The sequence below is a fragment of the Pogonomyrmex barbatus genome, unplaced genomic scaffold (assembly GCF_055798465.1).
Source record: "Pogonomyrmex barbatus isolate J1 unplaced genomic scaffold, ASM5579846v1 scaffold2, whole genome shotgun sequence".
Taxonomy (NCBI): Eukaryota; Metazoa; Arthropoda; class Insecta; order Hymenoptera; family Formicidae; genus Pogonomyrmex; species Pogonomyrmex barbatus.
This window is the reverse complement of record NW_028297116.1, coordinates 8,450,176-8,464,976: the sequence shown is the minus strand read 5'-3', so window position 1 is coordinate 8,464,976 and position 14,801 is coordinate 8,450,176. Positions and strand designations below refer to the sequence as shown.

General features: G+C 38.8%; 2 protein-coding genes across 4 annotated transcripts; both read left to right on the top strand.

Annotated features, from left to right (window-relative positions):
* The first annotated feature begins 216 nt into the window (after nucleotides 1–216).
* Coq5 (ubiquinone biosynthesis protein COQ3, mitochondrial) lies at nucleotides 217–4,701 on the top strand. Of its 3 annotated transcripts, XM_089076013.1 has the most exons (6): nucleotides 217–370; nucleotides 473–616; nucleotides 812–1,224; nucleotides 1,411–1,499; nucleotides 1,643–1,766; nucleotides 1,994–2,327. In XM_089076013.1, the coding sequence occupies exons 2-6, from the start codon at nucleotides 508–510 to the stop codon at nucleotides 2,081–2,083; spliced, it is 825 nt and encodes a 274-aa protein (XP_088932139.1). In that variant the 5' UTR covers nucleotides 217–370; nucleotides 473–507; the 3' UTR covers nucleotides 2,084–2,327. The 3 variants fall into 3 exon arrangements, with proteins under 3 accessions (XP_088932139.1, XP_088932138.1, XP_011637759.2); XM_089076012.1 differs by lacking the exon at nucleotides 1,994–2,327 and adding an exon at nucleotides 3,551–4,701 and having other exon boundaries at nucleotides 245–616; XM_011639457.3 differs by having other exon boundaries at nucleotides 257–616.
* A 6,224-nt stretch (nucleotides 4,702–10,925) lies between these two features.
* Nucleotides 10,926–13,737, top strand: LOC105427626 (glycine-rich cuticle protein). The gene is made up of 3 exons (XM_089076682.1): nucleotides 10,926–11,193; nucleotides 12,265–12,852; nucleotides 12,948–13,737. Exons 1-3 carry the CDS (start codon nucleotides 11,077–11,079, stop codon nucleotides 13,218–13,220), a joined length of 978 nt encoding a protein of 325 aa, XP_088932808.1. The 5' UTR covers nucleotides 10,926–11,076; the 3' UTR covers nucleotides 13,221–13,737.
* Nucleotides 13,738–14,801: the final 1,064 nt, after the last annotated feature.

Genomic DNA, 14,801 nt, shown 5'->3' with positions numbered 1-14,801 from the left:
TTTTCATTTCAGTAAAATAATAATTTAAATATTTAAAATTTAAATATTTTTATTATTATTCATGCCTTGTTTAAAAATATACATATAAAACCGTAAAGTACAACATGGTAACATCAACAAATTACATGATCAAAAGTGATGAAGAATAATGAAATTTGAATGTCACTTTGATCACGTGATCCCTTTTAACACTGAAAATGAACGTCGAGCATTGATATGAAAAGACACCTTTATATAAAATGATCTTTTCACTGCAGAGATAGAAATGAAGGATTATGATTAGTTCGTTTTCTTATGTCATACATTATGAATTATGCAGAAAGGTATACTCCGCTTTTACAATGAACTTGCAACCAACAACTGTCATATGGTAATTAATATAATTGTTATCTAATTATTTTTTTGGATTATATCTATTCGTAAATACATATTGCGATGGCTTATAAGAATTTTTGTATAAATATCATAAAAGAAAGTCGAAGACTGAACAGATGTCTAAAAGCTGTTATGGTTAAACGCGATTATTCAAAAACAGCAAACACCTACCCGGAAAATGAAGAGAGATTTACGCATTTCGGTTTCCAAGCGATTAAGGAAAGTGAAAAAGTGAAAGAAGGTAAAAATGTTATTATTTCAAATAATTCTTTTTGTCTCTTTATTTTTTATTATTTTGATTTACATGGAAAATTGATGACTGCTAAGAATGAATTAAATAAAGCAATTTAATTTATATATCTTGAATGTGATTTTTATATAGAAAATTAGAAGATATACAATATATAATTATATAATTCGAGAATATCTTTTGCAGTGCACACTATATTTGAAAATGTTGCCAATTCTTATGACTTGATGAATGATGCAATGAGTATTGGTATTCATCGCATTTGGAAAGATATTTTTATACAAGAATTAGGACCTACTCATGGTACCCAACTTTTGGATTGTGCTGGTGGTACAGGAGACATTACATTTCGGTATATAAATTTTCTAAGGAATACAGCAAATCCGCAGAATATATGTAGTCACGTAACTGTATGTGATATAAATGAACATATGCTAGAGGTTGGAAAAAAACGGGCAAGTAGGCTATGTTTATCACAGGACAGTAATTGCAGTATTACATGGAAGCAAGAAGATGCAGAAAAATTGTCCTTTCAAGATGATTCTTTCACTGCTTATACCATAGCATTTGGAATAAGAAATGTAACACATATTGATAAGGTGATTATAATATATTATGTATATCACATTTGGTTAAAAATACATTATTATACATTTTAATAAAATTATAATTAAATGTTTAAATTTATTATACTATAATGAATACTTAGTTAAAATTTGAAGATAAGAATCAAGTATCTAAATACTGAGAATAATGTGAAGGTATATTTATACTAACTTTTATAGGTGTTGTCTGAGGCATATCGAGTATTACAGCCAGGAGGAAGATTTTTATGCTTAGAATTTAGTCATGTAAACAATAAATCTTTACAATGGTATGTACACTTTAAAATAATAGAAAAATTATAAAAAGATAGTTATAAAATTATAAAAAGATTATAGTTAGAGATTTGAAGCTATATATATTCTCTTAATCTCCAAACTACTATAGCAAGATTCTGTTAAATATCTATTTCAGGTTGTATGATCAATATTCTTTTCAAATAATACCTGTAATGGGACAACTGATCGCAGGACAGTGGAAAGCTTATCAATATCTTGTGGAAAGTATAAGAAGATTCCCAAATCAAGAAAACTTCAAGGTAAAGGATATTTTTATTATTTCTTATATTGCAGATTCTTAAATTGAAGATTGTAATAATAAAAAATTTTTTTCTTTTCCTCTTAGAGCATTATTTTTTATTTAATTATTTTATTAAATTGTTCTTATTTTAAAGGTTTCCATTCTTCTCTGTAATGCTTAAAAATCTGTTAATGTTTCTGTTTTTAATTATATTTACTTTTCATATATTGTTTTTTATATTTTCAGGAAATGATTGAGTCTGCAGGATTTAGAAATGTGACATATAAAAATCTTACATTTGGTATAGTCGCTATTCATTCTGGATTTAAATTATAAGGTTATTTGGAATAAAGAAATGATAATTTTGAAGCGGTATGGAAATTTAAGATTATAATGTGATATTATCACAAATTATGCCAATTGCGTTATAGCAGTTATAGCAGTTATAGCAATAAATAAAATACAAATAAAATATATAAAGAAATATATATATTCTCTTTTAATTGTTTATCGCTTTTCAATAATTAATATTTATTATTCGATCACATTGTAAAGAATAAATGTCATGTCATGTAAAAAAGTTTTGTGATTATTATCATAATTTTATCATTGATTTATTTCTTTACTTTTCAGCAGTTATTTCTCACCTGGAATTTTCTTGTGGTATTTATACGATATTGCTATGAAATACTAGTTAGAAACCTATTTCTCTATGTTATTGTACATTTCGGCCGCTTGTCCGAGTGTGAAATTTGCTTGCTTACTGCGTAATCGCTTTACGCCTGCAACCTACTGTATTGCATAAGAGTCGTGCGACTCTTGGGTGCCTCGTATATGAGGTGATGCGACCGACGGTACCTATCGCGATTTACGCTACTACGCATTTCTACGCGGGTCGCTTCCGCGGCGCTCTTTCGTAATTTCGTGAACTCGAAGATGTAGAGAGATAGGCGAAATTTCTGAGAGACTTTAAGCGCGTACCATCGAAAACAATTCTCATTCTTTTGGGATTATTCTTTCTTAATATTGCTTATTTGAAAAATTAAAAACTTTTCGGATTTTGTCATTTTCTTCATTATTTTCTCACGCCCGAATCAAACGAATAAACGGGAATGTCATTTGAAACGTAAATGTTTCAAATTACGTTAATTAATATTTAATTATAAGTTATATTGATGCTGTGAGAGGGAATGACAACCATCTTCTCCGCGCTCACAAACTGAACCGTAATACACTCGTACATTGGAATTTTGATTGGATGAAAGATGATGAGAGATACAGGCGCTTTCTTCAAGAAGAGATATATGATCTTATATTTGCATACCGCGTTGAGAATACACAAATTTTCAGACACCAAACTGTCATGTTAGAATGATAAAAGAACATCTCGAAAGCAGAATAGAATAGTAATGAGAGAAAAATGAAAAGCATCTCTTTTTACAATCTTGATTTTAATAATAATAATAATAATAATTTTATTGTTAATAATAATTATATTTTTATTTTATTCACGGCATTTTTATTTTATGATACGTCTACCTTGCGTTTTGATTATCGCAATAACAATTTTGCTGATGCTTTCTACGCACAATTTTTCCCATTCGCTCTTTTTAATTATCCAACTTATCATAAATCAGTTTCGTATAAAATAAAATAATATATAAATTATTAATAAATTATTATATAAATTATTAATAAATTATAAATTATTATATAAATTATATAAAAGAAGGGGGGGAGGGAGGAGTAAAAAATGGAAGATTGTAAGTCGAATTGTGAAGTAAGTGAAGTTTTGTCGCATAGGTCAACAGGCAGGAGACAACCCGAGTGAGAGAAGGTGTACCGTACTGACAACAACGACGATGATGGAGACGACGGCGGCGACGGATCGAAGGCCGTCGAGGCAAGGGGGGAAATTCATTCTACGTGGCGTAATATCTACATGCGTCATGCGGTGTGCTTTCTCTAGGAGAGGTGAAAATTCTTAACTTTCTTCGACCATAGAAACATTCCTACCACCGCCGATGATGCTTGGCCGCGCTCCTACAGCTTTTCAGTACTCCGCCAGTTTGTCTATTATTGACGCATCTTCTTCACGCTTCCCGGTGTTACTGGCGCCAACGATTTCGCTTCGATCGGCGCTCACAATACGTTATGTCACTCACGGGAGAGAGATTCTCCTTTTTTTTTCCTCGCTTTTCTACGATTTTCTAACTTCGTTTGTCGTGGGAGTTTACGGCTTGGACGCGGTTTTCTAATTTCGCGCGGCACGAGCTCGCGCTTTTCGAAAGATTCATCTCCGTTTCTTCGGCGCGCATTTGTATACGAGAGTGCCTCTTTATAAATTATTCACGTACACAATTCTGAATACGAAAACGTTACGCGCGACGGGATATTGTTAATATTATGTAATGTTACATTCCTCAGAAAGAAGAGAATTATTCTTCATGCCGGAAGCCTAAACTTTTGACGCAAAGATATAACTTACCGGTTGATAAGTCGGGAGAGATATTTCAAACCGGAAGAAATCGCGCGGTGTCGACTACACTAGGACGAAGATGCAGAATCGCGATGCGGCTTCTTGCGCATGTATCGATTTTCCTGACCCCGGGTGACCGCGTACCCCTTCCGCCTTGGATACTTCCTGGAAAGTATATAACGCCCCGCCGTCGCTACGATAGTTTATATCCATCTGTTAGCAAGGATCGCGATGTACAGAGAGTGTTATTATACAACACAACGTTTCTCACGATACCTCGGTATACGACGATCCATTCGATTGATAAACATTACTCTCGGATCTAGGATTTATGAGTGAACAAATCGCACCGCTCGCGTTACGTTACGTAAAAGCGTTGTAAACGATTATTTTTTTATATTATCGTCTTAAGATCAAAATGTCTTACTCGATTTAAAAAATTATTATTAACAGTAATTTTTTTAATTCTAATTAATCTTAATAGTTTTCGTTATTAGCTTCTGCGTCGATATATATATGTATGTATATATATTTTGAAAGAAAGAAAATAAGGAAAGAAAATAAAATACTTAAACTCCATAATGCATAATGGATTTTATTCATGTATGTGAAATAATGTGGTACTTATCTTTATATGTTTACATGTTTTATAAGACATACTAATATTATACAATATTTTGTAACATAAGAACATTGAGGCGAAAGAGTTAACTACTACCTCGGGAAGATCGTGGGCGATGATGGATATCGAGCGAGAACTCGGCGTCGCGCACCAATTACTTCGCCCATTAAAGGACGAATCGCGGCCGTTCCAGATTACATCAGCAGACGCGAGAATTACGCGATGATTGTGCCGATTAATCGAGAGTAACACGGCGAACCCACGAGTCGCGATAACGAGTTCCCAGGAGGTAGCACCGAAGTGTTTTCCTTCCTCCGAGTTTATAGAAGTTTCAGAGAAGGGAGTCCGTCGCAATAGCAACCTCGACAGAAACTTGTCGTCTCGTCAATTTAACATCACCCAAACGGTTATCTGTCAATCTATAAATAATATCTTAGATCTCCCGTACTTAAGGGAACAAGTTTGATGATGTAATACCATGGCTAATCTCCACGTAAATTTATACCATAACTCTCTCTTTTTCCCTTCGTATTTTCCCTTCCAATATAAAAATTCATAATAAGATATTAGAAACGTAGAGAGAGAGAGAGAGAGAGAGAGAGAGAGAGAGAGAGAGAGAGAGAGAGAGAGAGAGAGAGAGAGTTATCGTACAACTATTTGGTATGTGGAGTTTTTAACATAATGTAATAATAAAGAAGGAATTATAAACGTGATTATAAACATGGAGAAATGCGTAACGCGTGTTACAATTGGTCTGTATGTTAGTTTAACCGAAAATTCGCGAAGATGACTATTTAGCATCGACGCGGGATGAGCATCCGACAGCGCTCATACTTCGGATACTGATGACCGTATTGGAAAGGAGAGAAAGTGTTAGATAAAGATAACTTGGCAACTCGAATAAGTCTACGTAGTAGCTTCTCCTCGTGGCATTACAATTATAACACGATTATCCCCGCGGAAATATGACGCCAGACCGACAGGTCCGACCGAATGAATCGATAAGCAGAAACACGAAAGAGGAGACTTCAACGCTGCGTATGAATGCGCACCGTGCTGATATCGCGATCGCGTCGCACATTTAATCCCACAGCTTACAATACAACGCTGAGCTCTATCCTTTTTACGTAATTCATATTATAATTTAATGTTCCAGTAATCTAGGTCTGTGTATTACAATTCACTTTATTTAAATAATTTCCAAACGGAAATTACGTTTCATTTAAATGTGACCTTATCCCATCGCTGATGCAGATCTTATCCTTCGATTTAACTCAAGTGAAAATATCCTCATAAATAAGTATATACTCGCGATTGCAAAGAAGAAACGATTCAAGTATCGCTAAAACGAAAAATTCGAAACGAAATGATATAAAATGCGACAGGTAGAAAGATAACATGTCGAGAGAACAACGGACGGAGAAGAAACACGAGCACAAACAACTCGCTGAACGCTCTCACCGAATGCTTAGCATAGCTGAGCGTAGCTTGGAGCAAAATGAAGAGGAGCACATAATTAAACCGCGTAAGACTCGAGGTGAATGGGAAAATCGATCTCGCGCGATTCGGCCGGACGTCCCGCGATACACCGTAGCGCTCGAAGGTAGAAAGGTCTTCCTTCCCGGGTCAGCGAATAGAAGACATTTATTCTCGTCATCCTCGAGAAGCGTCTAACCCACGCGCAAAATGCGTGTATATATAATGCACACATTAGCGCTCGGTAAAATCCCAATAAAAATCCACGGAGGATCGAAGTTCAATTCGAGGCGCAGTTCGGCTTGAATTATCTCGCGTTGGGAAATCATCCAACGAGGAGAGGGGGAGGGGGATAGGAACGGGATGTTTAACGTCGGGATATCCCGTCACGAATTAAATCGCTCGCGCAACGTTATTTGCACGTAGCTCATTTGCCGGGTGTCACGCCGAGGGTATCGGCATCTCGACTATTTTCTCTCGCCGTAAACCGTAAACTCATCGCGGCGCACCTTCGCGGCCGCGGGAACGGAGACGCTACGCGGTCCGCGCGATATCGCGCCGCCGGATCGAGCGAGTTTCCTATTTCGCTTCTACCTTCTAACGAGTCCCTCTTACGCTCGGTTTCCTAGGAGCCTCGCTCGATTACGTCTCGCAATAAATATTGCGCAACGTTAATTTATACCCCTCGCGCTCTCTGGACACGACGCGGAGAGAAAAAAAAGAAATGTTCTCCCTTCCCTCCCTCCCCCCCCCCCGTCCCTCCCTCACTTGCCGATTGTTCTCAATGAGGAAACTATCGGTTCCTCGTGGTTCATTATGTGCCGTATTTATATTCCGAGGCAGAGATCCGTTACGCAAAAGTAGCGTCTCCTCTCGCGCAGCGGAACACGCTGTTCGCCTCGATGATCTCGGGAGATCACGGAGGATTTCACCGCCTCGTCGTGTACGGCGCACGCGGCACGTCGCGGTTTAGCGTTTTGCCCCGAGGGAGCGTAAAATTTACGAGGACGCATCCTAACATTATCATTATATTCTAAGATACTTACGCATGATGGCCGGCACAAAGCTGCGTTACGTGCATACACGCGTGTTGCACAACGGTCGCGGAAAAGGAGACGCTATTCACGATATTCCACATTCGCGACGAGCGTGACGTCTAATCTGTCCGTAATGTACGTGACGCAAATTATGTTACGATCACATTACGGCGCTGTTTACGGTTTACGGAAAATATTAAAACGTATCCGCTGGCTAATGACATTTCTTTGCGGTATGAATTTTTGTGCATGCATCGCGAGAGTTTGTGTAATGACATTATACAGCAAAGCGTCTTACACGAGGCTTTAGTTTAATATATTGAATGACACGCGGAATGACACGATTATAATTATATAATATCAGTTTTGTTAAGTTTTATATTATGCTAGTTGTATGTTATATTATTAATATTCTATCATAATTATTAAATATTTAGAAAAATTTTTCCTAATTAGATAAGTAAAATAGGTGACAGAACCTTGTGGAAACTGAGATATGGATGACACAGTATTTAGTATGTTAAGAACGTCTCTGTTAATTAATAAATTAAGCGCATTCTTAATTTGGCAAATCTTAACTCAGAGATAAAGAGAATGACTTTAATTTATTATTTATATATTTCATTTGTTTTAACATCTCTCTTAAAATATCAAGCAGGGACGAATTATTGCGGATTGTGCCAATTATTAATAAAAAATGATATTATTTTGAATGAATAATAAATTCTTCAAAGTATTTACGATTCTGCAATCAATTCTTCTCTTTAAGAGGACTCACGGCAAGTTGTGTCGCCGATATGACTCTCTCTCGCATGCTCGTCCTCGGCCTCAATGGCCGTTGCCGATCGGAGAATCCCGAGCGATCGATAAGCATCTAGATCCATTAAATCTATTCCGTCAGTGAAAAGAAAGAGAATGCGACAAAGGGAAGAAGATTCCCGCCGCAACCGTCGTTTCGCTTCCTTCGTTGGGAAAGTTCAATTCCTCCTCGACCAGGAAACGAAGAAGAAGACAAGAAGCCGCGTCTTTATATATATCGTCGAATCGAATATTCGGGTCAAATGGATTTCGAGATCCCTTTCTTTCTCTCATTCTCTCTCTCTTTTTCTCCCTCTTCTCTTGAGGCAAAAGCTTCTTTGCGTGCAAAGAAGACTTTCAGTTTCGCAATGAAGGCCAACGATAATTTTACAAGTCGTCACGATCATTTACGAGCTCTAGATGTCTTCTTCATCGATATATCTATCAGAACGAAAGAAATATCCGCTTTTACCGTAATCTATCATTCCGATTATATGTAAGATGGATTCTCCGAGAGAAATTTGTATTGCGAGTATGCCTTTTGCGGCCGAAATCTCTCTCGCTCGATCGTTACTTCAAGTTGACTTTTTTCTTTTCTCTCTCTCCCTCTCCCCCTTCCCACGCCCTCTTTTACTCTCTCTTAATTCTTTAATTATCGTATTACGTAAGTCCACATATTCGCAAATTATAAATATAAATTTTAATAATTATTAATCGAGTTTATAAGCAAGATAAAATTGTGGGATCCCACGATCTCATATAAAATTGTAATATTTTCTTGTATTTTTATCTTATTTGCATCTGACTCATATAGCCGGAATTAGGAGCCGAGAGATACATGAGACTTGATTTATCAAAATCGGAAGAAGAAGAGCAAAACCTGCTCGGGGGCTTGTGTCAGTTTCGTTATTATGTCATTCTTGAATCTATTCAACGAAACGGTAGCTTCGTCTATGTTTACACATGTGTTAACCATGGAGAAGGGAAGCTGGACTTCGAACGTACGTGAGAGGATACCATCACCTAGCAAGGCTAACTTTTCGTCGATCGATGGTCGCACGGTGCGTCCGAATTGGGGAACTCGTTCCGCTCGTGATCCACTTTTCTGTGTCGCGGCAAAAGTTGCAAAACGCATCATCGCAAAACGAGTCGTCATGTACTCATGAGAAATCTTATATTAAACAACAATGTTGCGACGAAGATAAATGAGTTGTGATCGGTCGTCCTTCCCCCTTCTCTCTTTCTCTTATATTTATCAATTAATTTTTATCTCTGTTTAATTTATTCTTTTTTTAATCTTAAAAATTAAAAAAGAATAAAGAATAATTTAAACCGAAATTAATCTAGAATCTGTTTGTAGAAATGGAAATTAGTCTTTCTCCTCTCCATTCTTTTTATTTGCTCATCGTTATGTAGTGATGCATGAATGTAAGGCATTTCCGAGGAAGTTGCAATCGAAATTTTTAAGTTATTTTCTCTTCCTGCCCGTTTCTCGGCCTCGGCGGATCGCGGAAGCAGCCAATTCCATTGTTTCAACCACCAGTGACGGAAAGCACTCCGGTTACCGTGAATTAAGTACTTAGTCAATCGCGAAACGTCCGCGTCTCAGTTAAAAAGAATGAGATAAACGTTTAACAGAAATGTAACAGAAATTTCATCCGAAATTTACTGAATTCTATACTGAATTCTACTCAATTCTGTATTCGGATCAAATTATAATAAATTATTATAATAAATAAATAAAAATGAGAAAAAAGTATATAGATTCATTATTAGAAATTTTTTTTACAATTTGTTATAGATTTTTTATGAATCTTTTTATACGTAAAGGTAGACTAAAAGTTTAAAATCACGAAATAAAGCACAAAGCTTTCGAATCTTTGTACTTCGTACTTTCGAGAATCTGTGTTTTGAATTGTATAGAGTCGGTTCTGCTGTAGACTGTCTATTTTTCGAAACACGTAGTGTTTGGAACGTGATTTAACTATCCTGTATAAAATTCACGCTCGCATTATTTGCGTTTCGTATTGTTACGTATCACTGTATCATGTGTATTCATCAACTATTTACCCAAACACCTGTACGAAATATGAAGAGACGCGCGTTAATAAAAACCTCCGGACATTAATATTCCCAGCTTGACTCAACGATAATCCACAAATTAGCTGGTCGTGAGAAAATTTGGAATTAAAGAAAGCGTTTTCGTGGGCGGACATCGACTTATATAGGAAGTTGCAAGCGGTTGCAGGAAGAAGACTGAAACTTTTATGGCCCGAGATGGCAAACCGCAGTATAATTTGCCGATTCTGTACATATAATCTCTCTTTAAGTATTTACGAAATATTGTATTCCTTTAGTAAAAGTCTTAATGAGTAATGTAACGACTACACAATATCATTAAAAAAATCATTAATAACTTTATAGGATATGACGTTCGATGAGTCAACAAAATCAATGAAGACTACACATTTTATGATATTTTATGGCAACATGTTATTAAGAATAATATAATTTATTAAATGTTTTTATTTAAATTTTTATACAAGAACATTGTACGATTGTTGAAAATTAATAGAAATATTTGAGCAATAATAAACATTGTTGAAAGAAACATTGTTGGTTTTTGCCAGTGAAATGGTCGCATTATCTGGTACTGCGTTATCGTATAAAATGTTGAAGCAATAAATTCTTTTATGATCCTCGTCCTACGGTCCATTTCTCACGCTCGTTCGTCATTGAAGTCCACGCAATATGACTCATGTATGTCACGAATAGTTCGAATGGATGAATTTCATCGAAAGTACAGAGACAAATTTGAACAAATGCGCTTGGCTCGGTATTGCAAGAAGTAAGAGAGAGAGAAAGAGAGAGAGAGAGGGAGAGAGATTTGCAATAGCTTCGTCGCATCTCATAGGTGATGGGTCGAGGCATCGAGTGGGGCCCCAAGCTGGCCCGTATAAAAGGGGGCTTCAAGACATCCGCGGAGCATCAGTCCTCAAATCAAGGAACAGCAGCAACCATGAGGGCATTCGTGGTGAGTAGCCCGTCGACGATTTCTCGTTTCCCCGACTTCTCGTTTTCCTCCTTCCCTCTCTCCCTTACTGATCCTTTTTCGTCTTCTTTCTCCCGTTGCTGTTATCCATTTTTCGCTTGGACCCTCTTCGTCTCTTTTTTTGCGAGTTCAGGAAATTTTTCGGAAGATGATAAGAGATCGTGAGAGAAACAAGGAGAATAATAAAATTCGTTCGTTCGAGATCGAGATCGAAATCGGGATCGAGGGTTCCATCCGAGGGCGGGAGAGGCGGGAGGACACGGGAGAAAGTAAAAGAGAGGGGAGGGTGTACAGGGAGCATTGTGTGCGGTGTCAATGTACTCCGTGATAGTGACTAACCCGAGAACCGGTTCAGTGATTGTGCTACTTCTCTAGTTTCCGTTCACGCGATTAAAACAAAAAGTAGAAAAGAAAGAGGAAGGAAAGAAGTTAAATGCCGGGATTCTCTTCTGGGTTTACGTAATAGTAACACTGTGAAACGTTAAGCTGTTAAGCGCGGCTAAAAGAAAAGGATGCATTTTTCGTGCTCGTAAATCCATCGCCGTGCACTTCCGGAAACAATTTTGAAACGTGTACTATTCTTTAAATACGTTTATCGTTCGCTCGTTTGTAAGAATTTAAAAACGAGTAGAAGAATATCAAGAACTATTTGCTCATTTGAAAAAATTGGATAAAAAAATTTATGTTCTTTGAGAGAAACATATGTCTTTCTTTACCGCATCTATAATTCATGGGAACTCAGAACGTACTTATATTAATATGTATTAAATAAATAATATATCTTTTCATTTATATACATTTGTTTATGTGAAAGAAATATTGAGATTTTATAACGAGCTTGATTTATTATAATTCAACAATAAATTGCAAAAAATAGAATAATGAACGAGAAGTACATTAAAACCGCAAACGCAAACGTATTAAAATATCTATGAAAGAGCGATGCTAAAATGAAGATAAAATATTAAAGTCTTTATTAAAGAAGATAAAATGTGAAAATGTTTATTTCTCTAAATATCACGAAAGTAAAATCCAATCGATTTGCAATCGCAGATCCTGGCGCTCGCCGCGACGGCGATGGCGCGGCCGGAAGCCGGATACTCCTATAGCCAACCAAGCAGTAGCTATGGTGCTCCCGGCGGCGGCGGCGGTGGTGGTGGAATACAACTAGCAAGTCTCGCCGGCGGCGTCGGCGGCATTGGAGGAATCAGCGGTGCTTCATTTGCTAGCGGTGGTGGATTCGGTGGCGGATTCGGTGGCGGATTCGGCGGTGGCGGCGGCGGCGGCGGCGGCGGCGGCGGATTTGACGGCGGTTTCGTCGGCGGCGGCGGCGGCTCTCTCATTCAAAAACACATCTATGTTCACGTGCCACCCCCGGAGGCTCCCGAGGAAAGACCGATCAGACCGATCGCACCACCGGCCCCGGCGCAGAAGCACTACAAGATTATCTTCATCAAAGCGCCCACACCGCCAACCCCGACCGCCCCGGTGATCCCGGCGCTGCCGCAGCAAGACGAGCAGAAAACGCTCATCTACGTCTTGGTCAAGAAACCCGAGGAGGCGCCCGAAATCAGCCTACCCACCATCACGCCCACTCAGCCCAGCAAACCGGAGGTCTACTTTATCAAATACAAGACACAGGTAAGGGAAAGAAACTCAAGAGGAATTCAGAGAGACCAAGGTAAAATAATTTTAAGATAATCCATTTAATCTTCTTTTTTTTCCACGCCCTACAGAAAGAAGTTACATCCGGTGGTGGTGGTGGTGGTGGTGGCGGTGGCGGCGGTATCGGCATCGGTGGCGGTCACGGTGGCGGAATTGGTGGTGGAATCGGCGGTGGAATCGGAGGTGGTATCGGCGGCGGCATCGGCGGCGGTCACGGTGGCGGTATCGGCGGCGGTATCGGCGGCGGTCACGGCGGCGGAATCGGCGGCACCGGCATCGGTGGCACCGGACCTAGTGGACCCAGCACGAGTTACGGGGCACCCGGTGGATCCGGGCCATACTAGTCAATTCACCGCTACCCCCGTCGCGGCCCCTCCATCCTACCCCCCCGTTCATCAATACACACGCACACACCGCTCACATACCTCTAACATAATCAGCGACGACGATACTCGCCGTATTGACGTATCGCTGTGTTGTATGCGCGATCGCCGAGAGAAGACGACAACGATGATGAAGATGAAGACGGCGATGATGATGACGATATTGAATACGATGACGACGACAACGATGATGATGGCGATAATGAAGATGAGAACAATGATATCGATGATCATAACGACGACTACCACGATCATGATGACGACGATAATGACGACGATGATGACGACGACGATGATGATGATGATGATGATGATGATGATGATGATGATGATGATGATGATGATGATGATGATGATGATGATGATGATAACGATGATGTTTACGACGACTAGAGCGAAGGAGAGATGTTTTTTTATACTTATTTTTTGCAAGAAAACGGTGGCGAAATAAAGCTTTTTTATGTATTTTTACATAAAACTATGTCCAATGCCTTTTAACCCATTGTACACCTCCCTCAATACTCCCTCATTTCAGAAATTCGACGATTCAATAGGATTTTTATAATTCGAAAGAGAAACGATTTATAATCTATAGATTTGTTGAATTTTTGTCAATTTTCTAGATATCTTTGGAGTTACAAAGTAAAAAATTCGCGTGGATTAGAAAATCTCGAACTCTCTTTAATCCCTCAGAAATTCGCAGTGCCGCTTTTACGGACGATTAATCTCGCGTCAATCAGTATGTGCTAACATGATGTTTTAACCCTCGATTACACTTTCTACATCGCCTTAATGCTTTACGCACGCATAATTGGTAATCGACGCATTTCGCGAGATTGGTACTCTGTGCCAATCGCCATTTTAGGGAAAAATGAAGAAAGAAGGAGACCAGAGTTCTTAGCGACAGGTGGGCCATGGGGTTAATTCCCCGTGTCGACGATTTCCTTTCTCAGTGCGTTTCCGTATGAGAACGCGTCGGGTATTGCGCGACAGCGACAACAATTCCTTCGTCAATTCTCGCCGAGAAAGAGAGTGAAGAGAACGCGGGCAGAAAGAACGGGTAGAAAGAGAGCGGGGTGCTGGCGAGAAGACGGGAAGGAGCCGCGTTTATCTCTTTCCAAAAAGGCAGCGCATCTCCCGCGAGCAGTGAAAGTTTCATTGCTCCTAAACAACCGCTAATCAAGAGACGAGAACGACGCTCGTCGTTGGATTTCGTTCAACCGTTTCCCTTACGTCTGTCTCTTTTTCTTTCTTTCTCTTTCTCTTCTTTTCCTCTCGCTCTCGAAGCGCTTCTCGAAGAATCCTCGCGACGCGAGATGCGATGGAATCCGCAAAGTAGCGCAGAAGGATTTCCCACGATGACTAGGCGAATAACGCTGCGTGCGTTTCTTAAGGCGTCGATGCGTCAATGCGTATATGGGAAATGCATAGGACACGCGCGAAATTTGCACGCGCGTTCCTATAGAAGTGTTTAGATATCTCGAGACAACTGTGTGTCTCGATTATTAAAGCAGCATAAATTTTCGTATCGCCAAATTAAGA